At 44.4% G+C, this 16,890-nt stretch overlaps 1 protein-coding gene across 2 annotated transcripts in view; it reads right to left on the bottom strand.

Annotated features, from left to right (window-relative positions):
• The window catches only part of DVL1 (dishevelled segment polarity protein 1), a 79,672-nt gene that overhangs the window by 29,919 nt on the left and 32,863 nt on the right, over positions 1-16,890 (bottom strand). For both annotated transcript variants that reach the window (XM_063417322.1, XM_063417323.1), the window contains exons 3-4: positions 8,434-8,555; positions 2,691-2,803 (exon numbers count right to left, since the gene is read on the bottom strand). In XM_063417322.1, the coding sequence (XP_063273392.1) occupies positions 2,691-2,803; positions 8,434-8,555 (235 nt within the window). The remainder of the gene's footprint in view (positions 1-2,690; positions 2,804-8,433; positions 8,556-16,890) is intronic.

The raw sequence follows: 16,890 nt of genomic DNA, 5'->3' as shown, positions 1-16,890 counted from the left end.
TGTGGAACCTCTCAACTCCAGAGCTCTGTTCTCAGAGGACTCAACACAGAAAATCTTTTAGTGTCCCTCGCTTTTCCTGGGGTTTTCCCAACCTTAACTGTGTGGAACCTCTCAATTCCAGAACTCTGGCCTCAGTGGACTCAGCACAGAAAATCTTTTAGTGTCCTTTTCTTCCCTGGGGTTTTCCCACCTTAACTGTGTGGAACCTCTCAATTCCAGAGCTCTGGCCTCAGAGGACTCAGCACAGAAAATCTTTGTTTAGTGTCCCTCGCTTTCCCTGGGGTTTTCCCACCTTAACTGTGTGGAACCTCTCAACTCCAGAGCTCTGTTCTCAGTGGGCTCAGCACAGAAAATCTTTGTTTAGTGTCCCTTGCTTTCCCTGGGGTTTTCCCAACCTTAATTATGTGGAACCTCTCAATTCCAGAACTGTGGCCTCAGTGGACTCAGCACAGAAAATCTTTCTTTGGTGTCTCTGGGATCATTGTTATGAAAAAAGCCTTAAAATCCTTCCCAGGATTAAGGTATTTCACTGATTTTAGTAATGTCAGGTGGCAGTTCAGGACACAGAGCTGAACTGTGCATTTTAGACCTGCTTTCCACTGAAAGCAACACACTCGTGGTGTTATTTTGTGCACTGGATGTTGTTATTGTTAAATGAAATATTGTTATGACCACAGAAACACCGTGGACATTAATTAATGTCCATTAAAGCAGTTCTCCTCGCTTTGTGCACATTAACAGAACTCACCAGAAAGCCTAAATTCACAAAGCAGGTGATGTTTGTGACAGGTTCTTCTGATAAAAGGAGATTTTATCCCATTTCTTTCTCAAGAGAAATGCATGGATTGATTTCACACCACTCCAAGCAGAAACTCTCTGTGCTCAAACTTTAATTCCATCCACCAACACCAGCTCTTGTGCCAAAAATACCCACAGCAAAACATGGCACTGATTTAATGCTTAAAACAACTCCTCTTTTCACATTCTTCCTGCAACAAGTTTTTAATGGACACTGTGAGAGGATTCTGCCTCTTCCTGTGTGTTCCCAAAGGAATTTGCAGTCGGGATCAAGCACAGGCAGCTCTCTGCTCCTCCCACTGAGGGATTTCCACTCACTCCCAGTCAGTGACACTTTGGAATGAACAGAAAATGAAATGAACAGAATAAACGAATAAACAAAATAAATAAATGGACAGAAACCCTCAGTATAAATCTGATTTCCGGTGTTCTAACTGGAGGCAAATACTTTGCTGGGTGGAGCTGTGAATAAAGGCTATGATGGCATTTCTTGGGCCCAAGTATTCCAAATTCTGGACCATTTAGAACACAATGGGTGGCACCTATTAATTCTTAATTAAGCCTGGAAATTCTTGTCTGGCAATGAATGAAAAACCCAAGCTTACTTTGATGTACAGACCAGAGGCAAGAGATGGAGTCCTGCATTTTATAGGTGCACTTTGGGTGTATTTAAGTCTAAAAAAAACAAATCTTCAGAGCCCCTGTTTCAGCAGCAGAAAACACCACAGTGGATCCAAGCCTTGAGAAATCAACAGTTAATCCTCTCCAAGCTATTCATCTTCATGTTACAAAAAGCAGATTGTCAAAAACAAACCCTTCACCATGGCTTGTGCAGACCTCTCAGAAAAATGCTGAGCTTCAAAGAGTTTCAGAGCAATTATCAAATTATTCCATTAAAATAATAAGAGGCCCTGCAAGCAGGCAGGAATGCAGCCACGAGTCCCTCGTGGTGGTGATGCAGGAGTTGCTGCTGAGAGAGATGTGAGGGAATTTGGGCAAGGGGAGGATGAGTTGATGCCTGAAGTTTCAGTTTTCATTTATTTCAGGCTCTGTGGTGCCCAGGGTGCAGCTCTGAGCTCACACTCAGGGTCACTCAGCTCTGCACACAGCAGGGACACAAAACAAATCCTGTTCCTGCTGCACACCAAGGACAGCTGGGACAAGGGTTCAGGGCAAAAAGCACAAACAAGGGGGGCTGAGGGGAGGAACGAGAAGGATGGGACCCCAAAACCTGCAGCTGCAATTGGACAATTAAACCCCAAAGTGCAAATGGACCAAAACTTATCAAAGTGTGAGACCTCATGACCAGTCCACCATTTTGTGCCCATTTTGGGTCCATTTTGTGATTTGTGTCTATTCTGTGCCCATTTTGTGCCCATTTTGTGCCCATTTTGGGTCCATTTTGTGCCCATTTTGGGTCCATTTTGGGTCCATTTTGGGTCCATTTTTTTCCCATTTTGGGTCCATTTTGGGTCCATTTTTTTCCCATTTTGGGTCCATTTTGGGTCCATTTTGGGTCCATTCTGGGTCCATTTTGGGTCCATTTTGTGCCCATTTTGTGCCCATATTGGGTCCATTTTGTGACCATTTTGTGCCCATTTTGTGCCCATATTGTGTCCATTTTGTGCCCATTTTGTGCCCATTCTGTGCCCATTTTGGGTCCATTTTGTGATTTGTGTCCATTTTGTGTCCATTTTGTGCCCATTTTGTGTCCATTTTGTGCCCATTTTGTGATTTGTGCCCATTTTGTGCCCATTTTGTGCCAATTTTGTGCCCATTTTGTGCCCACCTTGTGTGCAGCCCTGCCCATGCTCTTGCCCTGCCCAAGGTGAACCCCAAATTCAATAAATCCCTGCTTTACTCTCCAGCCCAGCCCCTCAGGCAGGACTCACCGTCCTCGTGGCCCTCGCGGTTCCTGCGCCGGTGCCGCTCGCGCCGGTGGCTGATCACCGACTCCATGCCTGTGTCATTGTCCAGGCCATCCCTGCTGCTGGCAGCGTTGGGGCTGTCACAGAACAAACGGGGACAATCACTGGATTTTTTCCCTTTTTCCTTTCCCCACACAAGGGGCAGATGGAGATGGGAGCACGGCGGGGCAGAGGGCACAAAGCTGCTCTGGAGCTGAGCACGGCAAACGGGGCCGGGCTGCTGGGCTCAGCCCAAAAAACACCCCAGGGGTGAAAAGAGAACCCAAAATCCTCCTGAGGGGTGAAAAGAGAACCCAAAAACCACCTCAGGGTTGAAAAGAGAACCCAAAATCCACCTCCAGGGTGAAAAGAGAACCCAAAATCCTCCTGAGGGGTGAAAAGAGAACCAGAAAACACCTCAGGGGTGAAAAGAGAACCCAAAATCCTCCTCAGGGGTGAAAAGATATCACAAAACCACCTGAGGGGTGAAAAGAGAACCCAAAATCCTCCTGAGGGGTGAAAAGAGAACCCAAAAACCACCTCAAGGGTGAAAAGAGAACCCAAAATCCTCCTGAGGGGTGAAAAGAGAACCCAAAATCCTCCTGAGGGGTGAAAAGACAATCCAAAAACCACCTGAGGGGTGAAAAGAGAACCAGAAAACACCTCAGGGGTGAAAAGAGAACCCAAAAAACACCCCAGGAGTGAAAAGAGAACCCAAAAACCACCTGAGGGGTGAAAAGAGATCCAGAAAACACCTCAGGGGTGAAAAGAGAACCCAAAACCACCTCAGGGTGAAAAGAGAACCCAAAAACCACCTGAGGGGTGAAAAGAGAACCCAAAATCAACTGAGGGGTGAAAAGAGAATGAAAAATCCATCTCCAGGGTGAAAAGACAACTAGAAAACACCTGAGGGGTGAAAAGACAACCCAAAAACCACCTGAGGGGTGAAAAGAGAACCAGAAAACACCTCAGGGTTGAAAAGACAACCCAAAATCCACCTCCAGGACTAAAAGACAACCCCAAATCCACGCGAGCAGCAGCTGCAGCTCCCGGGCCATTCCTCACTGACAGCTCTGATCCTGAGGGTGCAGCCTGGCAGAGCTGGCAGGGCTCAGGGCCACAAGCACAGAGTGTCCTGTGCTCACAGGGACCCCCAGCCCTGTGTCCCATGGCAGGGACACCTCCCCTGTCCCCTGCTCCAGCCTGGCCGGGGATGGAGCAGACAAGAATTCCTCCAGTGTCCCCCCTGAACTCCCTCTGTGGCACAGTGAATCCATTCCCCCTTGTCCTGCCACGCCAGGCTCCTGTAAATCATTTATTGCTCTGAGTGAGAGCACTTTTCCAATTTAATTCATCTTTTCTGCCAGCAGAAATATCCTTGGAGCTTCCCAGGAGGAGGAACGGAGGGAGAGAGCGGTTTAGGTGTGAGGGTCAAGGCTTTGTGTCCTTCACCCACCAAGCCAAGGATTCCCAAAGTGCTAATTCAGGAGACTGGGACTGAAATGTGGGGTTTTTCTGGGCTTTTCCTCCTCTGTCCGTCTGTCCTGTCACCTCCAGTGCTGGAAAGGGCCACAGCTCCTTAAACTGGATTAAACTGCCCCAAACTCCTACAAATCTACCAGGGACAACATAATCTGATGTGGGCCGAATTTAAATTAAATTAAAATAAATAAATTAAATTAAAATATTAAATTTAAATTTAAATTGAATTAAATTTGAATTATCTATAACCTTTATCCAGAGCCTGCAGTTGCTGGGGAGTTCCACTTCACAATGAAGAGTGCAGTGGGCATCATTTACCTCCACTGAGCATCCCTGATGTGCTTCTACAATTCCATGAGGCTGGACATGGATTTTTAGCCCAGGGAATTAAACCAAGCACCCCCTGTGGCAGCTGGGGCCACCCCTGGCTGTGTGACAGCACTCTCAAGTGTCACACTGCCACATTTCAGAGGCTCCTGCACACCCACACGCTCTCTGTGCCTCAAGGAAATGCACTGTGTCCACCACAGAAATTAATAAATGGAGGTTGGACTCCAGAAAAACGTCTGAGTGCACATTTTAATCCCTGCCGAAATGCCAGGAGGGATTTCAGTGCTGTCACACGGTTTTTTGACACTTTTGGTTTGGAAAAGGGGAGAGGGTGACATTGCTCAGGTCACTCTTGGCCATCCCTGCAGCACCATCTACTGACTCCTGCTCAGAATTCCTGCTCCTGCATCACCTCAGAGCCCAAATCTGCCTCTGAAATCTGATTTAAACCATTAAAAGGGTGCAGAAATAACTCCCAGCTGCCCTGTTTCCTCCCCAGTGCTGAGCTCCATAAATTCAGCTCCATTTCCACGTGAGGAAGGCAACTGAGAGGCCACAGCTCTCACCTCACCACCAAACTGGGCTCCAGGTGGATTTGGCAACTCCCAAAAAATCCCCCTTCCAAAATCCCCTCAAAAATCCCCCCCTAAAATTCAGGAACCCTGCCATGGCCAGGCACCTCTGAGAGGTACCCCAAAAATACCTAAATATCACCCAAAAAAATCCCCCCAAATCCCACCAAATTCCCTCCGAAAATCTCTTCAAAAATCACCCCAATGCCTCACCAAATTCCACCAAATTCCTCCAAAAATCCCTTCAAAAATCCCCCCAATGCCTCCCACCAAATTCCCTCCGAAAATCTCTTCAAAAATCACCCCAACACCTCACCAAATTCCACCAAATTCCCTCCAAAAATCCCTTCAAAAATCCCCCCAGTGCCTCACCAAATTCCTCTCAATATCACCCCAAAAAATCCCCCCAAATCCCACCAAATTCCCTCCGAAAATCCATCCAAAAATCACCCCAATGCCTCACCAAATTCCACCAAATTCCTCCAAAAATCCCTTCAAAAATCCCCCCAATGCCTCCCACCAAATTCCCTCCAAAAATCCCTTCAAAAATCCCACTAATGCCTCACCAAATTCCTCCCAATATCACCCCAAAAAAATCCCCCCAAATCCCACCAAATTCCCTCCGAAAATCCATACAAAAATCACCCCAGTGCCTCACCAAATTCCTCCCAATATCACCCCAAAAAAATCCCTCCAAATCCCACCAAATTCCCTCCAAAAATCCCCCAATGCCTCACACCAAATTCCACCAAATTCTCTCCAAAAATCCCTTTCAAAATCCCCCCAATACCCCACCAAATTCCTCCCAATATCACCAAAAAAATCCCCCCAAATCCCACCAAATTCCCTCCAAAAATCCATCCAAAAATCCCCCCAGTGCCTCACCAAATTCCACCAAATTCCCTCCAAAAATCCTCCTTGAAACACCCCCAAAAGTGCAGCACGAAATGCAGGATGAGCTTCAGAACCCGCAGCAGAGAGAGGGGAAAAAATAAAAGTTTTATTTGGATTTCATCAACGGTGAAGCAAAATATCAACGCTGCCAGGCAGGGAGTGGAGTTTTCCCTTCAGCTCCGATAAAATCTCATTCCCTTGGATGGCATTGCCTAATTCACCTTTTCCTTGGATTTTTTTGTTATCCAGCACCATTTCTGTTTGTGCAATTGCACAACACCCAGCTCAGCTGGCATTTATTTATATAAGGCAAGGAGATGACAGATCTTTGGTAGCTTGAAGAATATTTAAATTCTTTAAATTTAAATAAAATTACAGGGGTTTGGGAATCAGGAAGGTAAAAGTCACTTTTATTGCACAACCACCACAGCAAAATCTCAATAAATGTAATTTTCTATCATTTCTTGAGATCAGAAGAGGATCCAGTCATGATTCAGGTTCATTTTATAATGAAAGATTTGTTAAGCTCAACAGTGAAACAAATCATTTTAAAGTATGGTGGATTCTTTATCACTTTAAATCTGTGGGTGTGCTTTAAAATTAAATTTAATGCTGACAGAATTTAAGGCTTCATGCAGAATAACTGAGATTCTCTGCCCTGTGTTATGGACTAAACTCAGGGAATCTTTACATTCTCTCCTGGACTGAAAAAATGAAAATAGAACATAAAAATCCGCTGTAAAATGTTGAGAAGTTGTGGGAAATTGTGAGGGGAAGAAGCCAAAAAGGCATCAAGGGAAAACAAATTTTAGAACAGGAAAATTCCCCACAAGCCAGATTCTCTGCTGGAGTTCAAAAAAATCAGGAAAAAAGGATGGAGGAGAGGGAAAATAGGGAATTGATTTATCTGGGAGTGAAAACAGAGGCAGAAAACACAACTTGAGTGACGTCCTCTGAGCATCCCCACATTTTCTCTGATATTTCTCTGATATTTCCCTGATATTTCTCTGATATTTCTCTGATATTTCCCTGATATTTCCCTGATATTTCTCTAATATTTCTCTAATATTTCTCTGATATTTCTCTAATATTTCTTTAATATTTCTCTGATATTTCCCTGATATTTCTCTGATATTTCTCTGATATTTCTCTGATATTTCTCTGATATTTCCCTGATATTTCCCTGATATTTCCCTGATATTTCTCTGATTTTCTCTGATTTTTCTCTGATATTTCTCTGATATTTCTCTGATATTTCTCTGATATTTCTCTGATATTTCCCTGATATTTCTCTGATATTTCTCTGATATTTCTCTGATATTTCCGTGATATTTCTCTAATATTTCTCTGATATTTCTCTGATATTTGTCTAATATTTCTCTAATATTTGTCTAATATTTCTCTAATATTTCTCTAATATTTCTCTGATATTTCCCTGATATTTCCCTGATATTTCTCTGATATTTCCCTGATATTTCTCTGATATTTCTCTGATATTTCTCTGATATTTCTCTGATATTTCTCTGATATTTCCCTGATATTTCTCTGATATTTCCCTGATATTTCCCTGATATTTCCCTGATATTTCTCTGATATTTCTCTGATATTTGGGAATACTCTGGAAGCACAGGAGGATCAGCGGGGTGTTGGACCCACAAACCTCGTGCCTAATTCCCTAATTAACCTTTTGAAACAAAGCTCGAGCCTGCAGCTGCTGCAGGCAGGTTTAGGCCAGGAAAAACAAAAGTCTGGTTTTATTTTCTGCCCAGTTCAGAACACAGGAGGGCGCTCCCAGGCAGGGTCAGGATTTTCCTTCTCTTGTCCCCTCTGGAATTTTTTTATCTGTGAAAGACCCTGAGGGCTCCTCCAGCCATCCCAAAAAATGGAAAAAAGGCAAATCCAGGCCACATTTCCATCTCCAAACACAGCCTAAGAGCACAAGGCCCTGCTTTAAATCCTCCTGGTGGAAATTCCCTGGAAATGAAGGTATCCTAAGGATTCCCCTTGGATCAGGACCAGGAAATAACAATATCAGATATTCCCACTCTGGCCACACGCAGATGGAGCTGGCAGCCTCTGGATGGACACGGAGCAGGAATTTTTTATTCCTCATGGAAATTTTCCCTCCTGCCAGCAGCGTTCAGCTGGCTCTGCACCCTCCCTAATTACACATAACACACTAATTACTTGTCAGCCACACACTACAAAGAGCATTCTGGGCTCCCTCCCTATTTAACTCATCCACAGCAGGCTCGAAAATGAGATATTTTGGATAAATATTTCACTCCAACAACGACAGAGGCTTTTCATTCCCATCCCCCTTTTAATTCCCCGATATTTGATTTTTTTACAACCACAACAAGCAGTTGGCTCGCCAGCAGGAAGAGAAAGGAGGGTGGGGAATGGAGAGGAATGAGGATTTGAGAAATAAATGGGAATTTGGGTCTTACTGGAAGGATGGGGGCCGGGAGTCTCCGATGCCTCCTGTCCTCTCCAGGGGCGGTGGAAGGTCCGGGTGGCTCTCGGTGCACTGGGAGCCCGTGTCAGAGTGGGAGCTCTCGGCCAGGACCAGCTGCCAACAGGCAAAAAAAATCAGAATTACATCAATTCTCACTTTGGCCCGGCGTGTTCAGCCAAAATCCTGGGATCTGAGTGAAAGTAAAGAGGAAATCCCTGCCAGACTCGCAGAAAATCAGGTTTAATTCGGTGTCCACATGAAAACACCATGCCTGGATGTGCACAGAATTCCTGCAAACACCTGGAATTATTCTCTTGGAAGAGCAGAAAACTGCCAAACTCACAGAAAATCAGGTTTAATTCAGTGTCCACATGAAAATATCGTGCCTGGATGTGCACAGAATTCCTGCAAGCACCTGGAATTATTCCCCTGGAAGAGCAGAAAACTGCCAGACTCACAGAAAATCAGGTTTAATACGGTGTCCACATGAAAATATCGTGTTTTCACTGATGTGCACAGAATTCCTGCAAGCACCTGGAATTATTCTCCTCCTGGAAGAGCAGAAAACTGCCAAACTCACAGAAAATCAGGTTTAATTCGGTGTCCACATGAAAACACCGTGCCTGGATGTGCACAGAATTCCTGCAAACACCTGGAATTATTCTCCTGGAAGAGCAGAAAACTGCCAAACTCACAGAAAATCAGGTTTAATTTGGTGTCCACATGAAAACACCGTGTTTTCACAGATATGCACAGAATTCCTGCAAGCACCTGGAATTCTTCCCCTGGAAGAGCAGAAAACTGCCAAACTTGCAGAAAATCAGGTTTAATTCAGTGTCCACATGAAAACACCGTGTTTTCACGGATGTGCACAGAATTCCTGCAAACACCTGGAATTCTTCCCCTGGAAGAGCAGAAAACTGCCAGACTCGCAGAAAATCAGGTTTAATTCAGTGTCCACATGAAAACACCGTGCCTGGATGTGCACAGAATTCCTGCAAGCACCTGGAATTATTCTCTTGGAAGAGCAGGCCCCAGGCAGGGAGGGGATTTTGGGGCCCCGAGCACACAAATTGTCAGCATCTCTTGCAAAATTCACCATTTTTCTTCCATTTTTTAACCCAGAAAGGGAAGGCATTTCCAATTTTGCCAATCAAAGATATCTAAATTCAACCTAAATCCCAGGGGAGGAAAACCCTGCTCTGGGTAAAGCAGCACTGTAGAAAAACAAACATGCATTGATTCAAGGCTCCTTTTAATTTATCTCTGCAAACAGAACAAGGTGACTCCCAATTAGAAATCCCGGTTTTAATTCACCTTCACCTGTTAGATTAAGTGGTTATTTTTTATTAAAAAGTGGAGAAAGAGGTCCCAGTCCTCTGATTTACAACAGCAAGGCAGACACCAAATTTTGTGCAAAATGAAATGAGAACTCTGTGAAGGACTTAATTAATATTTTAAATGACTGTACAGAGATTATTCTCCCATTAAGAAGGGAGAATTTTGCATATCCTGTGCCAAAAAAAAATATATTTAAACAACCCACTGACCACACACAGCATTTTCTGCCCACAATCCACAGGAATTAAACCTGACCTGGAGGTGACCAGGGTGACTTTATCACCAACCCCCTGAGCCACCTCATCACTTGGCTGAGCCTCTTTAAACACTGTGATTAAAAGGTCTTTAATTAAATAAATCCTCCATTAATGATCTAGATTAACACCTTTCACTAAGAAGCAACAAAGTCTCAGCTCCCCTTTTATTTTTAGCTGTGGAAGAAGCAGAGCAGGAGAGATTCCAACTCTGAACTGGAGTAAAACTTCATTTACTACAGATTAATTCCAATATAATGATCAGAGGGATGCTGGCTGTTAAAGAAGGGGATGGAGAGGAGGTAAATGGCATTTAGGATGCAGGGAATTACTCCTAGGAGTAAATATGAGGAAGAAAAACACACACAGGCTGTCAAAAAGGAACTGCCTGGAGACAAAACAGCTCCCCAGCACCACATGGAGGCAGCTGCATTATTCAAACTCTTATCAGCAAAGCAGGAGCAACAGAGGAAACACTGAAGGGAAAAACAACCCCAGCTTTCCTAATAATTTGCTAATTAAAGCTGCTTTCTTCCAGGTGGGGAAGTGAAAGGGAGATGCTTGGGAAGTGTGTTGGTGTTTTATGGAGATGCAAGGATGTCTCCGAGCCTGCAAGATTCCCTGAGGAATCTCTGGGCGAGCGCTTTCGCTGACAAAAATCAAACCAAAGGATGAAAAGAGGAAAAAATAAAGCAAAAAAAAATCCTGAAAGTGGGTGTAGGCAAGATCTGTGCATCCCCTCAGCTTTCACACTCCGGGCTGGGAATGCAAAACAAGCAAGAGGTAAAAAGCAAGAGGAAAAAATGTCCTTTAAACCTTCCTGCCCAGAGCCAGCCCTGAGAATTTTATTTCCCCTGCAGTTTGGAGGTTTTTTGGTGCTGGTTTCGGTGCTGTTTGCCTGTGGAACAGCTGTCCCCAAAGGACAGGATTTCCATGGCAATCCTGGATGTCTCCTGTGAGCTGCACGGGCAGGAAGCTCATCGAGAAATTAATCAAGAAGTTCATCAAGAAATTCATCAAGAAATTCATCAAGAAGTTCATCAAGAAGTCCATCAAGAAGTCCATCGAGAAGTTAATCAAGAAATTCATCAAGAAATTCATCAAGAAGTTCACCAAGAAGTCCATCAAGAAGTCCATCGAGAAATTCATCAAGAAATTCATCGAGAAGTTCATCGAGAAGTCCATCGAGAAGTCCATCACAAAGTTCATCAAGAAGTTCATCGAGAAGCTCATCAAGAAGTCCATCAAGAAATTCATCAAGAAATTCATCAAGTTCATCAAGAAAGCTCATCAAGAAGTCCATCAAGAAATTCATCAAGAAATGCATCAAGAAATTCATCAAGAAGTTCATCACAAAGTTCATCAAGAAGTTCATCAAGAAGTTCATCAAGAAGTTCATCAAGAAGTCAATCAAGAAATTCATCAAGAAATTCATCAAGAAGTTCATCAAGAAGTCCATCAAGAAGTCAATGAAGAAGTCCATCAAGAAGTCAATCAAGAAGTCCATCGAGAAGTTCATCGAGAAGTCCATCAAGAAATTCATCAAGAAGTTCATCAAGAAGTCAATCAAGAAGTCCATCGAGAAGTCCATCGAGAAGTTCATCAAGAAGTCCATCAAGAAGTCCATCAAGAAATTCATCCAGAAATTCATCCAGAAATTCATCCAGAAATTCATGAAGAAATTAATCAAGAAATTCATCAAGAAGTCCATCAAGAAGTCCATCAAGAAATTCATCAAGAAGCTCATCAAGAAGTTCATCAAGAAGTTCATCAAGAAGTGTGGAATTAATTGCAGCCGTGGATTCAGCTCATTCCACCACACTGCAACGCTGCTTATTTTTACAACTGAGGTGCTGCCACCACTCCTCCTTCCCAGGAATCAGAGAGAAAATCCATGGAATGTTAGAAAAGGATCTCCGGTGATTTTTCTACCCCCAGAGCCACCTCAGAGCCCCGAGAGAACAAACCCCAGTGATCTGTGCAAGGTCCAGCTGTGGTGACAAACCCTGAGTGAAAGCTCCCGGCTCCTGCTGCTGTTCCCTTCCCTCCTGTGAAGGATTTCAGCATTCCTGGCAAAAAACCTGACTGAAAAATCCCATTTTTACACTGGCAGTCATTTGCAGAAATCCGTGTTTCTCAGGGTTGTTGATTCCCTGAGATTCTCCTCAGGGTTGGTGTTCCCCAAGGTGCTCAGGGTTCCCCCAGGGTTGCTGTTCCCTGGGAGTTTCCCCTGGGTTGCTTCCCTGGGAGTTTTCCCAAATAAACAAATTATTTGGGAAAATTTATTTTTTATTTCCAAAAGTAAAAACCCATCTTTATCCCGGGAAGATTTATGTGCAATTATCTGTGAAGTTGCAGTGAATGGGATATTTAAGAATTCCAAACAGAACAATTAATTTCCAGTGAGATTTGCATAAAACTCCTCCGGTAATTAGCAGCAAATAGAGGCAGATAAGGCCTGCAATTTTATGGGTGTTAGTGTGGAAAAAGTAATTTGCAATTCATAATTCGGGTCAGACACAGATTGCTGGGCTGGAGGAACAGAATTGTCAACATCAGCTGTAAAAAGTGAATTTTTGTGAGCTCCAAATTGGAATTTGCACAGAAATTTGGGAGCTGGGAGGGAGGAAAGAGCTCAAATTTTGAAGGAATAAATCAAATTCTTCTTCCCACAATCCGGGCTGGCTCTGCACAACTGGATGGGTTTAGAATTCATCCCGAGCAGCACAAAAAATTGAGTACAGCACACAAAAAATTGAGTATAACACACAAAAAATTGAGTATAACACACAAAAAATTGAGTATAACACACAAAAAATTGAGTACAGCACACAAAAAATTGAGTATAACACACAAAAAATTGAGTACAGCACACAAAAAATTGAGTATAACACACAAAAAATTGAGTATAACACACAAAAAATTGAGTACAGCACACAAAAAATTGAGTATAACACACAAAAAATTGAGTACAGCACACAAAAAATTGAGTATAACACACAAAAAATTGAGTACTGCACACAAAAAATTGAGTACAGCACACAAAAAATTGAGTACAGCACACAAAAAATTGAGTACAGCACACAAAAAAAGCTTCCATTAATAGCCCCAAATAATTAATTTAAACCACACATCTAAATTTTGCTTTTAGGTCTTTGCTCTAGCACCGTTCTCCATCACAGGCCTGGCTCCAGCAGAGCTGGGTTTTGTGGGTTAAGCATTAAGAAGAAAAAATATTTCACTATTTATCATTTAAATGCTGTTATAGCATTTATCATCCACATAATAAATCAGATAAATGTTATCTGACCGAAGGAAGAAAAGCAAATTGAAGCCATTCCTCTCCTGGAGAGCCGTGAGGGATGCAGGGATTGTGTTCTGGCTTGGAAATTCAGATTTATTTGTTTTATATTATCTGTTAAAGGTAATGAGGAACTGCCAGAGTGGCTGGGAGAGGGGAGAAGGAAGAGGTTGAGGAATTGGGATGTGAAGAGGAATGAAATAATTCACATTTTTATTCATGTGGAATAGTTTAGGACTGGAGGTGGATTTTTCTTAAATTCTAAGAACACCTTGCTGGAACAACCTGAGCCTGAATGGTGAAATCAGAATAAATCATCAATACACCTTGAACTCCCAAAAATATAAATTTAACTGGACCACAAGAATAAAAACAAACAGCTCCATCCTCCTGCACGCAATGGGAAGAGGAGAAGCAGGTCAGGGATGCAGAGGACAAGCGGGATACTGAATTAATTGAATATTTAATTAATATTTACCATTTCAGCAGCATGGGACAGAGGGGCAGAAGCAGAGGGGTGACACTGAGGGCAAACTCAGGGCAGGTGTTGGAACCCTGAGAATTTTGGGTTTTCTGTGCTGCCAGGCCCTGACCCCCAAACAAACTCTGAATTCACCTGAGGTGTGGAAAAGGCTCCCAAAATTGAGTGTGGATGTGGAGTTAAATAGAAGTGTGTGATACCACAGGGGGGAAAATTCAGAGTTTAAGGGTTTAGAATATAGTGAGATATATAAAACAAGGTGAAGAATTTAGGGTGTAGGCTGCCCCTTCTTTTTCACCTTTTTCCTCATGGGTCTGGGTGGTGTTTTGTAATTGGATAGAAAAATTCACATTGCAGGCCATGGGTGGTTGGTTATTGGGTTAAAAGTAAAAATAATCTAGGTGTCATCTCACAATTGGATAATTTATGATTAAAAGACCTTGGATAGAGTTAGAGACAGAACCATTTTCTACCTTGTTAGGTAGAACTCACAGTTTGTGAGAGTGTAACACAAATAAGAATTAATAAACATCTGAGCCTGAACATGAGCTGCTCTCCCATCCTTTAACCCCGGCTCCAACAGGCAGGAGCGCCCAGGGGGAGGAGGAAAGGAGTTCTCAGGATGGATTTGCTCTGCTGGCAGGAGCTGCCATCAGCTCCCACCCCTCTGCTGCTCCAACAGACGCTGCTGCCAGCACAGATCCCATCTCCATTTCCAGGACAGATCCCATCTCCATTTCCATTTCCCAGCACAGATCCCATCTCCATTTCCATTTCCCAGCGCAAATCCCATTTCCCAGCACAGATCCCATCTCCCAGCACAGATCCCATCTCCATTTCCATTTCCCAGCACAGATCCCATCTCCCTTTCCCAGCACAGATCCCATCTCCATTTCCATTTCCCAGCACAGATCCCATCTCCCAGCACAGATCCCATCTCCCTTTCCCAGCACAGATCCCATCTCCATCTCCCAGCACAGATCCCATCTCCATTTCCATCTCCCAGTACAGATCCCATCTCCATTTCCATCTCCCAGTACAGATCCCATCTCCATTTCCATCTCCCAGTACAGATCCCATCTCCATTTCCAGGACAGATCCCATCTCCATTTCCATTTCCCAGCACAGATCCCATCTCCATTTCCATTTCCCAGCACAGATCCCATCTCCATTTCCATTTCCCAGCACAGATCCCATCTCCATTTCCATTTCCCAGCACAGATCCCATCTCCATTTCCATTTCCCAGCACAGATCCCATCTCCATTTCCATTTCCCAGCACAGATCCCATCTCCATCTCCCAGCACAGATCCCATCTCCATCTCCCAGCACAGATCCCATCTCCATCTCCATTTCCCAGCACAGATCCCATCTCCATCTCCCAGCACAGATCCCATCTCCATCTCCATTTCCCAGCACAGATCCCATCTCCCAGCACAGATCCCATCTCCCTTTCCCAGCACAGATCCCATCTCCATTTCCATCTCCCAGCACAGATCCCATCTCCATTTCCCAGCACAGATCCCATCTCCCAGCACAAATCCCCATTTCCCAGCACAAATCCCATCTCCATTTCCCAGCACAAATCCCATCCCCATCTCCCAGCACAAATCCCATTTCCCAGTACAGATCCCATCTCCACTTCCCAGTACAGATCCCATCTCCCAGCACAAATCCCATCTCCCAGCACAGATCCCATCTCCCAGCACAGATCCCCATTTCCCAGCGCAAATCCCATCCCCATTTCCCAGCACAGATCCCATCTCCATCTCCCCGTGTTTTCTTTGCTCTGCTCTGCTCCCTTCCGCTCGTTACTCACACATGAAATCCCTTTTTGTCCCAGCCCTGCCACAGCCCCACGCTCCCCTCCCAGTAACCCTTGGGCTGGACACAAAAGCAGCACCCAGAGCTCGGGGATGTCCCGAGAGCAACAAAATCAGACACAAAAGCAGCACCCAGAGCTCGGGGATGAACTGAGAGCAACAAAATCAGAGACAAAAGCAGCACCCAGAGCTCGGGGATGTCCTGAGAGCAACAAAATCAGAGACAAAAGCAGCACCCAGAGCAGAATCAGAGACAAAAGCAGCACCCAGAGCTCGGGGTGTCCTGAGAGCAACAAAATCAGAGACAAAAGCAGCACCCAGAGCTCGGGGATGTCCTGAGAGCAGCAGAATCAGAGACAAAAGCAGCACCCAGAGCAGAATCAGAGACAAAAGCAGCACCCAGAGCTCGGGGGGGTCCTGAGAGCAGCAAAATCAGAGACAAAAGCAGCACCCAGAGCTCGGGGATGTCCTGAGAGCAGCAGAATCAGAGACAAAAGCAGCACCCAGAGCTCGGGGAATGTCCTGAGAGCAACAAAATCAGAGACAAAAGCAGCACCCAGAGCTCGGGGGTGTCCCGAGAGCAGCAGGTTCAGCAGCCCTGAGCCCCCAGGCTGGTCCCAGCCCGGGCTGGATGCTCCTCCTGGAGTGACCCCATCCCACACCCAGCTCCCACCTAAGGATGGACACAACCTCCTGGGGAAAGGGCTTTGTGCTGTCCCCACACACCCTCAGCTCTCCAACACTCCTCTGTTTGTTTAAACATCAATTTGCTTCTCTAATGCCAATGGTTTCATTCCTTTGTCATCAATTTACTCATCCAGGGATTCTTCCTTTTTTCCTGCTCGATCCTTTCCCTGAGCAGTGCCCAGCTTGGATTGGAATCAGCTCAGAAATGCAGATTTAAATCCAAAGAACTCTGATTTAAAACACTCCCCCATTCCCAAACCAACGAGTTTTGGTGGCTGCTGTGTGGAAATCAAGGCTGAGTTCTTGGAAAAGCTCTGCAAGTCACGTTGGGTATTAGTCAGCTACTGCTGCTGAGGCAAAAAGGTAAAAAAAAAACAGGCATGGAGGTCCTAAAAGAAGGAAAAAAGTAACTTTTCCTTCTGAACACAATTCTCAGGAAGCTGGTTTCATGTTAAAACACCTTTTCAGCATTGCATGCTGTGGACTTCACTCTGATTTATAAAATATATTACTTAAAAGCAGGATAATTGAAATTTATACCTTTGTTTTCATTTTGAGATTCA

This window comes from Prinia subflava, chromosome 21, assembly GCF_021018805.1.
Source record: "Prinia subflava isolate CZ2003 ecotype Zambia chromosome 21, Cam_Psub_1.2, whole genome shotgun sequence".
In the NCBI taxonomy this organism is placed as follows: Eukaryota; Metazoa; Chordata; class Aves; order Passeriformes; family Cisticolidae; genus Prinia; species Prinia subflava.
The sequence above is the reverse complement of the archived record's forward strand: the minus strand, read 5'-3'. Positions and strand labels throughout refer to the sequence as shown.